This window comes from Betta splendens, chromosome 19 (genome assembly GCF_900634795.4).
Source record: "Betta splendens chromosome 19, fBetSpl5.4, whole genome shotgun sequence".
NCBI lineage: Eukaryota > Metazoa > Chordata > Actinopteri > Anabantiformes > Osphronemidae > Betta > Betta splendens.
This window is the reverse complement of record NC_040898.2, coordinates 10,738,717-10,755,097: the sequence shown is the minus strand read 5'-3', so window position 1 is coordinate 10,755,097 and position 16,381 is coordinate 10,738,717. Positions and strand designations below refer to the sequence as shown.

General features: G+C 49.6%; 1 protein-coding gene across 1 annotated transcript in view; it reads right to left on the bottom strand.

Moving 5' to 3' along the window:
* Positions 1-3,406: 3,406 nt before the first annotated feature.
* LOC114845375 (rho-related GTP-binding protein RhoN-like) overlaps positions 3,407-16,381 on the bottom strand; it is a 16,577-nt gene continuing 3,602 nt past the window's right edge. Inside the window, exons 3-5 of the mRNA XM_029133297.3 lie at positions 6,217-6,326; positions 5,104-5,238; positions 3,407-4,335 (exon numbers count right to left, since the gene is read on the bottom strand). Of these exons, the coding sequence (XP_028989130.1) occupies positions 4,081-4,335; positions 5,104-5,238; positions 6,217-6,326 (500 nt within the window). The 3' untranslated portion in view covers positions 3,407-4,080. The remainder of the gene's footprint in view (positions 4,336-5,103; positions 5,239-6,216; positions 6,327-16,381) is intronic.

The following is a 16,381-nucleotide window of genomic DNA, read 5'->3' as shown; positions in this document are numbered from 1 at the left end:
ACTTCTCACCTTAATAATGCATGCTTCCACTTTAATAACAAACCCGAGATTGAAGAACTGTGGGAAATTGTGTCTGTAGATGAAAAACATCCAAGTCTCCAAAGATTAGATGAAAGCAATGGGAGCAGTTTTTATTTTTCAGGACAATGACACGAATCCTTTCACAATGTGTGTCAGGGATAATTGGTTGCAGCATAAATACAAATGCACACACACACACGTTAGAAAGCAGATGGCCGAAGGCGCGAGCCCGCACAGAACACTGGCGTCAGCACGTTTCCAAATGCCAGATGTGCTGTAGCAGACGCCGGCGTGCCAGGGCACCGCTCTGCTCCAGTCAGCTGCTTTGTCAGTGCTGCGCGGACAATCGGTCGCCTCTGTTCCTCCGCGGAGACTGTAGTTGCAGCGTGATGTGAGAGGAGGCTCGGTCAGTGTGACCGTGCCATCGCTAGAACGGGTTCCGGCCCGGGTGGTTGTCGGGTCTCATCATCGGTCAGACTCCTCCTGAGTGGACTATTAGCAGCCTGTGTCTAATGGCTGCTTCCAGGTCAGGTCTGGAACAGCTCGGCTGCTCGTTGGCTGCCCACAGTTGTTGACTCTTGATGCCTTATGCTTGTGTTATACAATTCCACATGATATTTCTGTTCACATGCATCACAGGGGGAACCGGCTCCAAACAATCTGCTCGGCCATCTGGAATGAGCTCCTGTGCTTGTTTACCGTGTGTGTGTGTTCTTCTACATGTATTGGCACATGCTTAAAACACCCCCCAGCTGAACCTGATGAAGGCAGTGACGGTCAGACAGCGTTTCTACAACGGTCACAAACTGGAAAGACTCGATGTCAAACACGTGAAGAGACCCTCATTAAACTAAGGCCTCAGAATGAGGTCGAATGAATTGGAATAACCTTTTTCACACTGTAAATCGGTCTCTATCTCCTTGTCGCATGGTGATAAACACCCTCTTTGTTCCGTGTTGTGCGTGTTTTGTGTTTGCCTCCACCGTACTGTATGTGCAGCTGCATTTGGTCTTGTGCACGCGCTCTTCCCGGTCTTGACTCGACAACTTTGTCTTTATCGCCGTGCAGAGTGCACAGGAGGAGCCTCACACCCCCCCACAGACACGGGGCACATATATTTTTAATCTGCTCAATTTTACATACTGTTTAAATGGGCTTTGAATTTTTAATGGCTCACTCTGTCCTACTGGTGCAACAGCCATTATCCCGCTATTGTTATTGTGCTGCCCGCGCGGGGGGGCGATGCTCGTTGCCAGCCTTATTTCGCAGATTTCTCTTCTTTGTGAAGTTAAGAGTGGTGATTTGAGTAAAGCTGAACTGATAATAGAGGAGGGCTCCAGGCAACCGTCTGCCCTCCAAGCATTAGGCTGTAATTTTATGACTACTGACACTGTGCGAGCAGGAAAGACATTAAAGATGCAGCAGGCTTGAGCCATGGTGGACACTGATCAGGGTTCTTTATAGCGATATTAAAGTGAAACACGGACCCCATGCAAAGTATGAGCGTGTCAGGATAATGGTACATCAACTAAAAACAATGAGGTAAAATGGAAACAGCACAAAAATCCTCTTTGCAGTAAACAGTTGTATCTTCTCATTGATACTGGTGTTGCTCAAACAGCTAATTGGGTTAATAATTGCTTTAAAGGGAATTGAACACACAACCTTTCTGACGTGTGTTGCATTAGGCGTGTGTGACTGCATGTGACGCCCGGCTGACTCCGGGATGTGGCGACGGAGGCTCCGTGGGCGCCGCGCCAGCTGCTGCAGCACGTGAGGGCGCGCGCTGTTGGTTTGGGGCCATTACGCAGCCGCCCTAATGGAACAGTGCTGGGTCTGCACTGTTTGACTGCAAAGTCTGCTCAACATACTCCAGACGCCCTTTTATTTGCCCGCTCTTCCGTGCTCCCCCGCGTTCGGAGGCGCCTTCACTCGAAACGAACTCAGAGTAAATCCCACCTGAGACGGGCGGTGGGGGGGGGGTCGCCTTGCGAGAGACTTGGCTCTGGAGATGATGATGATATCGATCGGCCGGTCGGATGCCTGGTTGGTGCACGCGTCGGTCCAAACTGCCGAGCCGTGACATTTTACACTAGCGTCCGTCGTGCCCAGAGGCCGACGCCTGCTGACTGCAGCCGTCCCCCGACTTTTCATCTCGCGTCGCAGCGAGGCTGACATTTTTGCGTTCGACAGAATATCTGGCGAGAGTGTGTGTGTGTGTGTGTGTGTGTGTGTGTGTGTGTGCGTGCGTGCGTGCGTGCGTGCGTGCGTGCGTGCGTGCGCGCGCGCATGCGCGCGCGCGCTGCACCTGACTGCTGGTTTTACAGGTTCACGTCAGGTTTCATCCATTTGTGGTTGTGTTTGTGCTCTCGTCGACCTGTTCCGGCTGTTTTTTCCCACCTACACCGAGTCCTCTGACTAAAAAGGCTGCAAGGAGGCATCTGACAGCAGACAAAAACACGCGCTGCAGCTTCAGTCTGCTCCACAGTTTGGCTGTGGAGGCTTCCGGGACTGACGGGGTGGGCATTTGCCAACCCAGCGCTAGAAAGACTGCAAAGTGCCATCCTGCCTATAGTATTTACATCCACCAGCAGCGCTGCCTCCAAAGCAGAGGCTGCTGCCGTCAGGACCTTCTCAACCAGCTGGAGTTTACTGGGCCATTTACGGCTGCACTTGCTCTGCAGAGCTGAAGTTCCTGTTGTAAATTCAAGTCTAATTATGTCCAATCACGTCAGTACAGCTCCCCGGCATAAACTCTGAGTCTGTGGGTGGATAATAAATTATTATTTATGTTTTATTCCTTCATTATTAGGTATTAGTCTGACTACATTTCATTGGTGGTTAAACTAGTTGTGATTAAATGGCCGAGCAGACATTGTCACATACTGTATATGTGCATCGCTCCACTGACTGGAGGTCCAGCCTGGCTTTGCCTCAGGCTCGTTGGGCGACCTTTTGACCCCCCCCCGCACGGCAACATGGCCGAAATGTCACTCTGTCGTAGCTCACGGAGGCGGCGAGTGGCTGCGGGGCCTCGGCCGCGGTGGCGGCAAAACTAATGGAACAGGAGTCGCGGCGAAAGGTCAGGCTGCAGCCGCGCTCGCATCCAGACGCCGGCAGATTTTGCAAAACAGTTGTAAATATTTTAGGGAGGTGAAAATGAACACGCGTTCTCACGCTTCCCTTTTTAAAGCCAAGTGATGATATTAGTCGCTTAGTCTTCCAGACTGTGAACGAGGGGAGATGACGCATAATGCAGCACCACAGCTTCTCTGTGTCATAAGCCTTGGAGTGTCGTTAGGAACGTCAGAACTGATTATGAACAGGTTAAGAATATAAAAATGATAAATTATTAAGTTAGACATTAAGGATGCTCAGACACGCAGCGGAGCCAGTTTTCTTTTATTTCAGTGTTACATGTACAACACAACAGTCACAATTTAACTCTCTGTGTGACCTTCACAACCATAATTGTGAGGGTCACAGCATTAATGTCACAACACTCCGGTAACAATGTGGTGAGTGATTAGTCGGTCGTCCTCAATAAAAGCACTTGTGGTCCAAGAAAACGAGCGCCGTTGCGTTTAGTGCTTCGTCTTTTCAGCTTTTGCCGCGTGGAGTGGAACGGAGTCGGTTCCCTGACATTTACAGGAAACGTTGCGTGCGTTGTGTTGCGTTGTGCTTAAATGACTTGAACGCCTAACGAGAGAATACAGTAGCATTTCAAAACAGGAAAGTATGTGGGAGCGCCCGGACCGGCTCCGCTCTGACCGGCTGCCGCGCGGTGACCTTTCGTTTTCTCCTCCCTTTCCTTCTGTCCTGTTCGCGTCCGTGGATATTTGTTCAAGCAAAAGCATAAAGCAGCTTTTGCCACTGATGATGACACGGCCACACAGAACAAATACATGGATCTTTTACTAAAGATGAATCGACAATCCCTCCGCGGGGCAGCATTCATTCGTTCCCACCCGCTGTCCTTCAACCAGTGCAAATATCTGCCATCAGTCCATCAGTCAGTGCGTCCAGTTCATGTGCAGTGCGGTTTCCTGGATTCCCGTCCTACATCAGCGCGCAGCTCTTGGCCCGGTCCTTCCGCATAGCGGGCGGGTGCTCGTGGATCTCGGCCCGGGCCGGCTGCTGGGAGACCCGCTTCAGGCCCCGGCGGGAGCCGGCGCGCTTGAGCTGCGGCCGGTGGACGCGCGCCACGGACGCCAGCGTGGTGACGTGGAACACGTCGCGCACGCTGTTCTCCGAGTACCTGGACGTGCACTCGGCGTAGGCCACGGCGCCGATCTGCCTCGCCAAGGTGCTGCCCTGCAACGCAGACCCACACCGCGTGTTAGCACCCGTGTGGCGCCGCTCACTCACACTAGACGCAATATTGATTCAGTCTATTCTTCTTCATCTCTTTAATCTCGCCTCCGCCGCGGTGTCTCTCATGTTTCTCACTTTATTCCAAACTATTCTTGTCATCGGCTGCATTCACTACTTAGATTCAGCCGTTAGTGACTAAGGGGACGATAGTATATCTGGATATTAAAGGCCGGAGCCGTCTCCAGGGCGGTTCCTATCTTGCAGCCTTAAGCCGATTACAGCAGTCGCCTCCCTCTGGGATCCAGTGGCTCAAAAGCGAAGATCCCGGGTCGTTACCTTCGCTGTGTCACTACGAGAGCGTAATAATTCGGCAGTGAAATAGTTGGAATTCCCATTTACATAAAAATAGGCTGTTAAAGCGTCTCCACGTCTCCAAAACCCAGCTCTTTTATGCTCCTTTTTATTAGTTTATTAGTTACGATCTGAAGCTCATCTGCAGCCGTTTTCTTTGCGCGCACATGGGAACTAACTAGTGGGCGTCATTTGTTTGGGGTGATAATATTTCACCGGCGGGTAAATCAGTGTTACGACGGCCACACGAAACCCGGCGCGGTGGAAAATGACGGTACATTCACATCCATACGTCTCCCCCGTTTTTATGACCAACCTAAAAATACAAGCGCTCACGCGATTCTGCCTGTGGGAAACGGGAGCCGCCGCTCATTTCAAGCCACACTGGACAAACACAGCCGTCCGTCGACGTCTCACCTGCTCGTGCGTGACAGGAATGAGCCGGTGCTGGGAGAGCTCCCTCATCACGCTCAGGTCCGTCCTCATGTCCAACTTGCAGCCGACCAGAACCACTTTGGCGTTGGGACAGAACTCTTGTGTCTCTCCTTGCCACTGTGCACAAATCAGAACATCGCGTGTTCAATTGAGGACTTTGATTCAAAACGTAGGACAGAGATCTTGTATCTCGTGTATTGGACCCGTTGCCTGTGACTTGTGGCGACGTATCCGTCTCTGCCGTTCTCTCTTGAGCCCCTTTCATTATCTCCTCACGCCACGGCACAGGCGGCCGCTTCGAGCACTGTTGCTCCATTTGTTCTCCGGCACAAAGAGATTCCTTTCTGTGGCGCGCCTGTGCCGCGCCGCTGTGCGCAGCTTTTCAATGGGCCCTCTCGACCGAACAGCGCGCAACTGGTGGACGGGACGGCAGCGATTGAGTCGACCCACAAAGCAGCAAAGAGTGACTTATTGTTTGGGTTAAAGTTGGGAATCGCTCGCGTTTTGTCCAGAATTAAGAGCAGAACACCAGCGCTGAGAGGCAGATATTAGCTCAGGTAGTGTTTTATTAGGTGGGCAGATCTCACTCTAAATGTGTGTCACTGTTCATCATAAACAGACTTAAACATCCTAGGCTGAGTAACACTACATGAGATACGAACATGGGAGACTGGGGTGGAATTTCAAAGAGACTGGACTGAAAAGAACAAAGGGGGAGAGGAACGTGACGGGGATTTAAGGGGTGTTTTTGTGGCTTAGCAGTGGTGAGAGGGAATAAAGTTAGAAACGTGGCATGACGGCGTGTGGTTTAGTGCTTGAATGAGACCACTCGGCGTGTCACTGGATGAGGGCAGAGTTTAAGTTGGTTCTCAGGTCGACCCCCTGTGGATGCGAGAATCTGCCCACCGTAGCATTGATGATGTCATCGATGAGCGATGGCGCCGAATGCCGGAATGCGGTCGGACTGAATACAGGTCAAAGGTCCAGCACGGAGCTCCACAGAGTGTTTCCACGCTGAGCTAACGTGTGGCTAACGTGTGGCTGTAGACTTCAGTTTAACTGGTGGAAGGCGCCTTTAGTATTGGTAACGCTGACCTTTTTCAGCACGCTGTCCAGCGTCTCCGGGCGGCTGATGTCGAAGCAGATGAGGACGGCGTCGGAGTCGGGGTAGGCCAGCGGGCGCACGTTGTCGTAGTAGGCGGAACCTGTGGACAGAACACAGACGTGAAGCCTCCAGGTGGACCGCTGCATGTGATATTAAATCACTCCACTAAAAAGTAAACTTTTTTTTTTTTTCCTTTTTTTTATCACTGTGAGTCAGTACAGAGCAGCTTTAGCAGTAATAACTGTGATTAAATGTAATTACCATGAACTAAGCCACTTTGCACATGACAACTGAGTGGGTGTGATTCATTGCTCTGGAAACGAGCGGAGGGGCCTCGTCCCCGGTCTGTGTGGCCGAGCCGCTGGACGGACATGTGACACCGATACAATGAGCGTCGCCACGTATGTCGGAATGGCATGTTTTTGTTCTGTTTTGGGGTTTTTTTGTTGTGGGGGGCTCGCGCTGGACTGAAGGTCGCGACCCCCGGGTGAGGCCACGCGTTGTGGCTCAGAGCAAAGCACCTGGTAGAGAATGTCAGCCTAAAGGACTGAAGCCCAAACCCACCTCTGCATCAGGCGGCGGCTGCGTGTTTGAAGTTCGGCTCTTCGCAGCCGCTTGATATTTTTATGCTAATCGTTTCTGACGTTCCTCTTCTTTAATGCTAGTGAGAAGGTTGCTCACTAGGTCTGAGCCCAGCGAGGGCTCGCGCTGGAAATAAAAAGCGGAGCTCGTGCTGCGGCCTACCTGACGTGTTTATGAAAGACTGCAGAGCGCCAGGCTGTGGAATGGGCCATTTGCAGAGATGCTTAGTGGGCACTTTTTCCAGCACAGCAGACCTATATACGCTACAGCTATGCAGAGTAATGTGTTTTGGTCACCTGCTATCATTAGACCTAATGCAGACTATTGTGAAACACCCACACACCCAAATGTATCATATGTGGAGACAAGGAGACATGTTCTTGTTCTTGTTGTCATGGTTTTACTGACTTTACTGCTGATGACATTTCAACTTTGGAAAAAACTAAGTTAAGTCCACGTCTTCGCACTGTGATAATAATGAATATCTCCACCCTGGCGGACACTATTTGCACAGTTTGACGAGAGATGGAGCGAAGCTAAGCTCCACTTGGCCGCTGCGTCTAAAGAGCAAATAGCGAAACCTCATCACTCGACGGAGGCTGCAAGAAGTGATTCACGTTTCTGGGAAAAAACGCTTCTAAGTGGAGGTTGAGTTGAGGTTGAGAGGATGATAAACAACATCAGCGAGTGTGGAATAGAATGAGTCAGTGTGGGTTTTGAACTCGGCTTCCATTCCTCTGTATAAAACATAAGATCAAGATTAAGTTCCTCCCAAAACTTCCCATGCATGGACGAATGCAGAATAGCAATAACACAGCTCCATTATGCTTTAATGTAATTTTAAGAGCTACTTCCTGCTTCCTATTTCACACGTTTCGAAGCAGAAATAATACAAGTGGAGCTCTATGCTCCATTATACATGTTGTGTCTGGTAAGTAACTGCATGACAGAGGAATTAGCTCATGGATGTTGGTAAATAAATGAATGTTGAGCACGAGAGCTGTCCAGGGTGCTGATCCTGTTTGCGAACGAGCCCGGCTCTCGTTCGTGATGGAGGTCAGCTGATTTCTTCTGTCTGCCGTGTCTGAGCCGCGTCTCCTTCTGCACTAACGTCGCTGTTTATTGCCGCCGTGCCAGAGTCGTCCTCTGTTCCCTCTATCCGATCCCTGGCAGAATGCACAGGCATCAGACCCTCCTGAGAACCAGGTCTCTCTCCACTTGAATCCTCCTCTTATGTTTCAAAAGCAGCTGCGTGTCAAAGGCGACTTTGAACAAATAGGAAAATGTTGGGTTTGTGCTGTCAACATGCAGTAAAGTGGAAGATACGCTTATTTGCTCCCTTGTGTTCATTAGATTCTTCCCCCTTCAACATTACTGTGTCTAAGCAAGGTGCGTAAGGTGATGTTTTTAATCTTGGATGTCTCCCTTTTTCTCCGTTTACTATTTATTTACCACTAAATGGAAAAACTCACAACTGACCTCAAGTCAATTATTAGCGCAGACGCCCGGATGTCACTCCATCTTACTCTGCCCTCTGTGTCGAGCTTCATTTCTGCCGCCGTGTTGTGTCACCAACACACACCAGGCAGCGAAACCTCAACGTTTGCGCTGTCGACTAATCCGTGCTCGGCACTCGAGCGGCGGCAGCTAATGTGCATTGATCTCCGAGCTCCGCTGACCCTCTCTGTGACCTGTCGCTCGATGCCCTTCGCGGGTCGGGCTTAGCCCATCTGTCTCCGTCGAAATCCCTTAAATCAAGACGGAGCCCACGAGACAGACCCCGCGAGACAACCGAGCCGATGTTTACTGCTCATGTGTCTCCAGCAATCGCTCTGAAATATTTCTAGGAATAAACGCAGTGTCGCGCGTATTTTGAAACCCGTAGCAGTCGCATTCTGACGTATGTTTCAGTTTCGCTGCAAAGGAGCCGGTCGCACGTCAACGCTGTGCACGGTGACGCACTGAGTGTGGGAAAACAGCAGCAACACGCTGCGACTCGGCAGGGGGCCGTCAGCGCGTCTGACGCTTGATCCCCACAAAAAGCCTTTTCTCTCTCGTCTGGCTGCTTTTCAACAACACACTAGTGAGTATTTACTGTCCGCACCCCCCCACCCCCCCTCATCATTGCGCGCGATCCACTTATGTGCACGGCCCTAAAAGACCCATTCAGCGCCTGAAGGAAATCTCTTAGTCCGACACTTAAGGCTGGAGAATGGGAAGCTTTAATCACTTAATGTAGAACATCGGGCTTGTAATTCAGCCCGTTTACATGACACTGCTGCATCACGGCGGCCGTCGGGTCCGCGCGTCCTGTTTGTGGTAATAACATATAATCCACAAGCAGCAGAGCCTCACACAGCTGCTGTTTTGGCCTTGACGTTGAGGCGATGGGACCGTGGACAGCGGAGGAGCCTGATGAGTCAACGCGGGCTGGGTGTTATGACACATGCCACGCGTTCCCGGCGCTTTTGTCCCATTTGTCAAACTGGGAGCGTCTCGTCGAAGTATAATGAACAAACACTGGGATAATTACACCGAGAACGGCTGTCACGCACTCGCGCTCGATAACAGTCCAGTCAAAGCGTCGACCGGAGCTGAAGATCCTTTAACTAACGGGTAAATAAAAGAAACAAGAGCAAGTAAAGTACTGATCCCATATTTATTGGCTTCTGCAGGAGGAATAAACCAGCGCTGTGTCGTTCGACGCCAGATTCTCCCACAGATGTTGTCAAGTCACTGTTTGCTTTAGGGAAACATCTGCATCCGCCGTCGTCTGTGTGCGACTGTTTGGCCCAGACTGCAAGTTCCGCTCACAAGAACCTCCAGTATTTATGAGGTAGAGGTTCTGGATGCTGAACCTTTAATGAGGCCCAGCAGGCAGACGTCTTCATTATGAAATGAAGGAAGACACATTCTCCATTCTGTGTTAAATATAGTAAATCTTGTTAGTGGATTTAATGCTGCAGATATGTAACACATTATTACACATCCACAGACGGCCGTGTTTGGGGAAATGTCTTTGCTTAGTCAAGCTCAAAGCTGTAAAGTGACTGATAAGAGACAATCTGGGACGGGCTGTCGCGCTTTTTCACCGCTCGCGTCCGCGTGATTCAGCCCAAACACGCACACCTTGGGATATTTGCACAGCAAATCCTTATTAATTCCCTTTTCTTTCTGACACTTTTGTCTGCCAACCTCCATCAGAGCGCAGTTCATTAATATTAAAACCCTGTTTGTCCTAGTAATGCCCTTTTGAAGGATCGCTGCAGAATTGCGTTTTCGTACGAGACTCAATAGTTCTAATATCTCCCGAGCAGAAATGGCAGCGCTGATGATTTATGCCTTTTTCTTCCACCTCGTGAACTTATAAATAACGGCACCCGGGGAGATTAAATCTGTGCGAGCTGTGGGGACAATACATCTGCATGGTAAATAATAGAAGAGAACCTGTTTGATCAGATGATTACCATGCAGCATCAGAGTCCGCCGAGTGGGAAACGCTTCCAAATCGCCGCAGCTCTGTCAAGTTAAAGGCTCTTAACCAGGAAGTCAAGAACGGGAGCTGCGGTGCTCATCCGCGTTTGTTTCTCTCTTATTGAAAACCAAACAATGGGCTGAAAAGCGGCGCGGGCGACCGAGCGATGCCGCCGCTCTCGTCCTGTCATTTGTACGATGAGCCTGTCACACGCAGACACACAAAAAGACGCACACTGACACACACTCCCAGTGTGAGGTCCAGCCCAACACAACAAATAAACCCATCATCCCTAATGTAAAACAAACACTTCTACACCTGCTTGATAACAGCTTCCAAGGTCACACGAAGGTGGGTGAGAAGTAAAATGTACTCAGTGTTAAAAAACGCAATCGCTTCAAATGAAATCCAGACTTAAGAAGCTGAAGCACTCAAACAATATTAAAGGCCTGAATGTATCAGTTTGCTTTTTAATAGATTTTCCTTTTCCCAGACTCTGTTATGAGGTTTTATTGATCCCCTTCAGGAGCAGTAAACACATCACCGCCGCATCAAAGTGCATTTTTAGCCCTTTATCGCTATTGTCTGTGTGGCCGCGTAGTGAAACGACGGCAGGCGGTGGAACCAGGGTGGAACCAGGGTCCCCAGTAACAGTGTCGAACGCAGCGGTCGTCGCCACGCTTTGCATTGTAGATAAGGGGCAGAGAGGATCTTAAGTGGGCAGATAAAGCCCCACACACACACACACACACACACACACACACACACACACACACACGCTCACAGCAGTTTTAAAGACCCAACTTGCAACTGGGGGGTCATAGGAGCCCCTCATGAATGAATCACGGATTGTTAAGGCAATCTCTGCCACCGCCTCGGATCGGATGGATCCAACAGGCTCCTTCAGGCCGTGCGCGTGTGAGTAAAGCGCCGCCGCGCATCTTAAAAACACGTCGGGACACGTTCCTATTGACTCTCTCAGAGTCTTGGGGGAATTCAGCAGGTAACAGGAAGGACAAAAGTTCACGTCGAGGCGGCTGCGAGGAGCGCCACCGGTTGAGCCGGTCGTCCCAGGCTCCGCGTGCCTCGGATGGCTGCGTTGTCGTGACGACTGTATCCTCCAGGCACGAAACCGCTCGTCGGGAAAATAATTTAATAACCGAGACGAACCTTCCTCCCAAATCTCGACTGAGTCAGTGGAGCGGCTGCTTATTAGTCTAAATCTTAAACAAATGCCTCGAGGGCAACGATGAACATATCACATGACAAACGCAGCATTAGCATCACTTGTGTTGTGTTTCGGGGGTGAAAGTAAATCCAATATCCCACTGTTATGTCATTCACATGCAGACTAATGGCAAAATAGATGAAGTACGCACTAATCTAGTTTAGTGCCAAGTTTAAAATTAAAACACGATGATGTATAATTACCTGGAAACTAATTTTAGGGCGTATTCATAATTAGGAGGAGCTGATTGCGTAGGAACTTGAAGGTCAGCCCTGGAGTCTATACAGTATATTAATGTGATTTATGACCTCACGTTGGCAAATTGGTTTGTAATGAACAAGCCCAGATGAGCCCACAGCCCGGTGAGACGTCCCGCCTCAGTCTGCACCGAGGTCCGTTTGAGCGGCGGGACGATCAGTCGCAACCAAATGAGCGGCGGGCGAATGGGGGAATGGGCCCTTAGGGGGAAATGAGGGGGGGGGGGGGGGCGTTGACAGACGGAGGGGCCCACAAAGGAAACGCAAGCTAAGCTAATCAGGTGTGAGAGTGCTGAGACGGCGCTGGTCCAGTAGAGGGGGAGTCCTGACCTTGACTCGGGAGCCGGCGACGGCCCACAGTCACAGAAAGGATGTGGGAAATGAAAATGAGGCGGGAGGAAGCGCCGAGACGGGGGAAACGGAGAATTAAGCCTTTGATACAGCAGATGGGGTCAACGGGGAACAGAAGTGAAGGCCTCCGAGGGGCCGGCTTTTTCATTTTCGCTGCGTCATCATAAGCGCCAATACCTCCGATGCGAGACCAGCTTGTTGTTTGTTTTATGGCGATTCAATCGAACGTCTGCCTTCTAATGACTCCACGAGGTCCACTACATATTAAAGTAGCGCTGAGGCGCCGCGCCGCCGAGACGTTCACTTATTCCTCCTGTAATTTGTTATGAACACAAATGACTCTGTTTAGGTGTTTCCCGGCAGGGTTTTTAAATTTAAATGAACCCCTTCTCGGCATCAGCACATTGCACTATAATATATATATATATATATATATATATATATATATATATATATATATATATATATATATATATATATATATATATATATATATATATAAAAAAAAAAAAAAAACTCCCTTCTCACCCCACGTGGGTGGTCTCATCCACTTTCCAAGCTCGGGTCCTCTACCAGAGGCCAGGAAGCTTGAGGGTTCTGCGCAGTATCCTTGCTGTTCCTAGGACTGCACTTTTCTGGACTGAGATGTCGGATGTTATTCCAGGGATCTGTTGTAGCCATTCCTCCAATTTGGGGGTCACTGCCCCCAGTGCTCCAATCACCACAGGCACCACTGTGGCCTTCACCTTCCAAGCCTTCTCCAGTTCTTCTCTGAGCCCTTGGTATTTCTCTAGTTTCTCATGTTCCTTTTTCCTGATGTTGCCATCGCTTGGTATTGCCACATCCACCACTACGGCTTTCCTCTGCTCTTTATCCACCACCACAATGTCTGGTTGGTTCGCCATTACCATTCTGTCTGTCTGTATCTGGAAGTCCCACAGGATCTTGGCTCGCTCGTTCTCTACCACCTTGGGAGGTGTTTCCCACTTTGACCTTGGGGTTTCCAGTCCATACTCTGCACAGATGTTCCTGTATACTATGCCAGCCACTTGGTTATGGCGTTCCATGTATGCTTTCCCTGCCAGCATCTTACACCCTGCAGTTATGTGCTGGATCGTCTCAGGGGCCTCTTTACACAGTCTACACCTTGGGTCTTGTCTGGTGTGGTAGATCTGGGCCTCTATGGCTCTGGTGCTCAGGGCCTGCTCCTGTGCGGCCAGGATGAGTGCCTCTGTGCTGTCCTTCAGCCCAGCCCTTTCAAGCCATTGGTAGGATTTGTTGAGATCAGCCACTTCAGTTATGTTCCGGTGGTACATCCCATGTAAGGGCTTGTCCTCCCATGATGGTCCCTCTTCCAGCATCTCATCCTCTGTTCTCCACTGCCTGAGACATTCACTCAGCACGTCATCTGTCGGGGCCTTATCCTTGATGTACTTATGGATCTTGGATGTTTCATCCTGGATGGTGGCTCTCACGCTCACTAGTCCTCGGCCTCCTTCCTTGCGGCTAGCGTACAGTCTCAGGGTGCTGGATTTGGGGTGGAACCCTCCATGCATGGTGAGGAGCTTTCGTGTCTTAACATCTGTGGTCTGTATCTCTTCCTTTGGCCACCTTATTATTCCCGCAGGGTATCTGATCACTGGCAGGGCGTAGCTGTTTATTGCCTGGGATTTGTTCTTGCCATTGAGCTGGCTTCTTAGGACTTGCCTTACCCGTTGGAGGTATTTGGCTGTTGCCGCATTCCTTGTTGCCTGTTCAAGGTTGCCGTTTGCCTGTGGTATTCCAAGGTACTTGTAACTGTCCTCAATGTCTGCTATTGTTCCTTCTGGGAGTGAGACCCCTTCTGTGTGGATTACCTTGCCTCTCTTTGTCACCATCCTCCCACATTTCTCGAGTCCGAATGACATCCCAATGTCCGAGCTGTAGATCCTGGTGGTGTGGATCAGTGAGTCGATGTCTCGCTCACTCTTGGCGTACAGCTTGATGTCATCCATGTAGAGGAGGTGACTTATGGTGGCCCCGTTCCGGAGTCGGTATCCATAGCCAGTCTTGTTTATTATTTGGCTGAGGGGGTTCAGACCTATGCAGAACAGCAGTGGGGACAGTGCATCTCCTTGGTATATGCCACATTTGATGGATACTTGGGCAAGTGGCTTCCCATTGGCTTCAAGGGTGGTTCTCCACAACCTCATTGAGTTTGCAATGAAGGCCCTTAGAGTTCTGTTGATGTTGTACAGCTCCAAGCATTCAATGATCCATGTGTGTGGCATTGAGTCATAGGCTTTCTTGTAGTCGATCCAGGCTGTGCACAGGTTGGTGTGTCGCACTCTGCAGTCTTGGGCGACTGTTCTGTCTACCAGGAGTTGGTGTTTGGCTCCTCTGGTATCCTTACCAATGCCCTTCTGTGCTTCGCTCATGTATTGACTCATGTGCCCACTTATCTTAGCTGCGATGATGCCTGACATGAGCTTCCATGTTGTGGAGAGACAGGTTATTGGCCGGTAGTTGGATGGGACTGTGCCCTTTGAGGGATCCTTCATTATCAGGATCGTTCGCCCTTCGGTTAGCCATTCAGGGTGAGTCCCATCCCTTAGCAGCTGGTTCATTTGTGCTGCCAGGCGCTCATGGATTGCAGTGAGCTTCTTTAGCCAGTAGGCGTGGATCATGTCAGGGCCAGGTGCTGTCCAGTTTTTCATACCTGAGACTCTTTGTTGGATGTCTGCCACTGTGATAGTCACTGGATTCTGTTCAGGGAGGTTGCTGTGGTCTTCCCTCAGATCCACCAGCCACTGTGCATCACTGTTGTGTGATGCCTCCCTTTCCCATATACCCTTCCAGTACTGTTCAGTTTCCAGCCTTGGTGGGTCTGTTCTGTTGTTATTACCCTGCCATTGAGAGTACACTTTCGCAGGTTGTGTTGCGAACAGCCGGTTTATTCGTCTGGCTTCGTTGTCTCTGGTGTATCTCTTTAGGCGGCTGGCCAAGGCTTGTAGCCTTTGCTTGGCAGTTTCGAGTGCTTCAGGTATGGTCATCTGGCTGTACCTCTTGGGCATCGGTCTTCTCATTGCACCTCTCTGGGCCTCTGTCATTTGGCTCACTTCCCTCCGAGCTGCCTTGATTTTTGCCTCCAACCTTCGTTTCCATGGTGGGTATTGTTTCTCATGGCTCCCATGGTTGCTCTTATAGCCAAGCACCTCTAGGATCACTGATGCTGAAGCGTATATCAGCTCATTGGTTTCTGTGATTGTTGTGGTAGGGATCGCTCTCAATGCTGCATTCACATCTTCCATGAGACTTTCTGATGGTACTTCACTTAGCCGTTGTAGTGGGGTTCGGGGTTGCCTGTTCAATCTCGCCATGATCTTATCTTTCAGGTCAGTTGCTGCCTCGCTCAGCGTATCTGTGCTCATTGGGGCTTCGTACCCAATTTCCGGTTGGGGAGATGGTGAAACCTCCCCTCTGACCTGGCGTCCTGGCTCCCCCTTGCCGTAGCATTTGTGTTGTATCTCGTCAATCTCAAGTTGTGATAGCAGTTGCCGTTTGTGGATGTTGGAACACTGAGCTACTAGTTGCTTCGCCGTCAGCCTTGAATGTGGGTTTCTCCGTTCCCATTCACCGCACATTCTTTGCATGTAACCCCTCTGACTAGGGTTACTTGAGTAGTAGCATTCCAACAGTTCTCTGTTCTCGCATCTCAGCCATTTCTTTCTTGTTCCAGTAGCCCACTTCTCGCCAAGGTGCTCTGGTTCCCCAACACCTGACGCAGACCTTGTTAGACCGGGCGACGTCTGAGCCGGTATCTCATGTGGTTCATTGTCTCTCATGATATGAGGTAGGCGGTAGCTTGAAGGGTCTTGCCCAAGGACCCACACTGGATGCCTATGCGCCCTAACGGGGATTCGAACCGGGGACCACCCGTATACAAGTCTTGCGACTTTACCGATTGAGCTATCCAGTGAGCTATATATATATATATATATATATATATATATATATATATATATATATATATATATATATATATATATATATATATATATATATATATATATATATATATATATATATATATATATATATATATATTATTATAGTGCAATGTGCTGATGAGCAAAATAATTAATATATATATATATATATATATATATATATATATATATATATATATATATATATATATATATATATATATATATATATATATTATTATAGTGCAATGTGCTGATGAGCAATATAATTGAGTGTGTTGAGCCAGAGTTAAA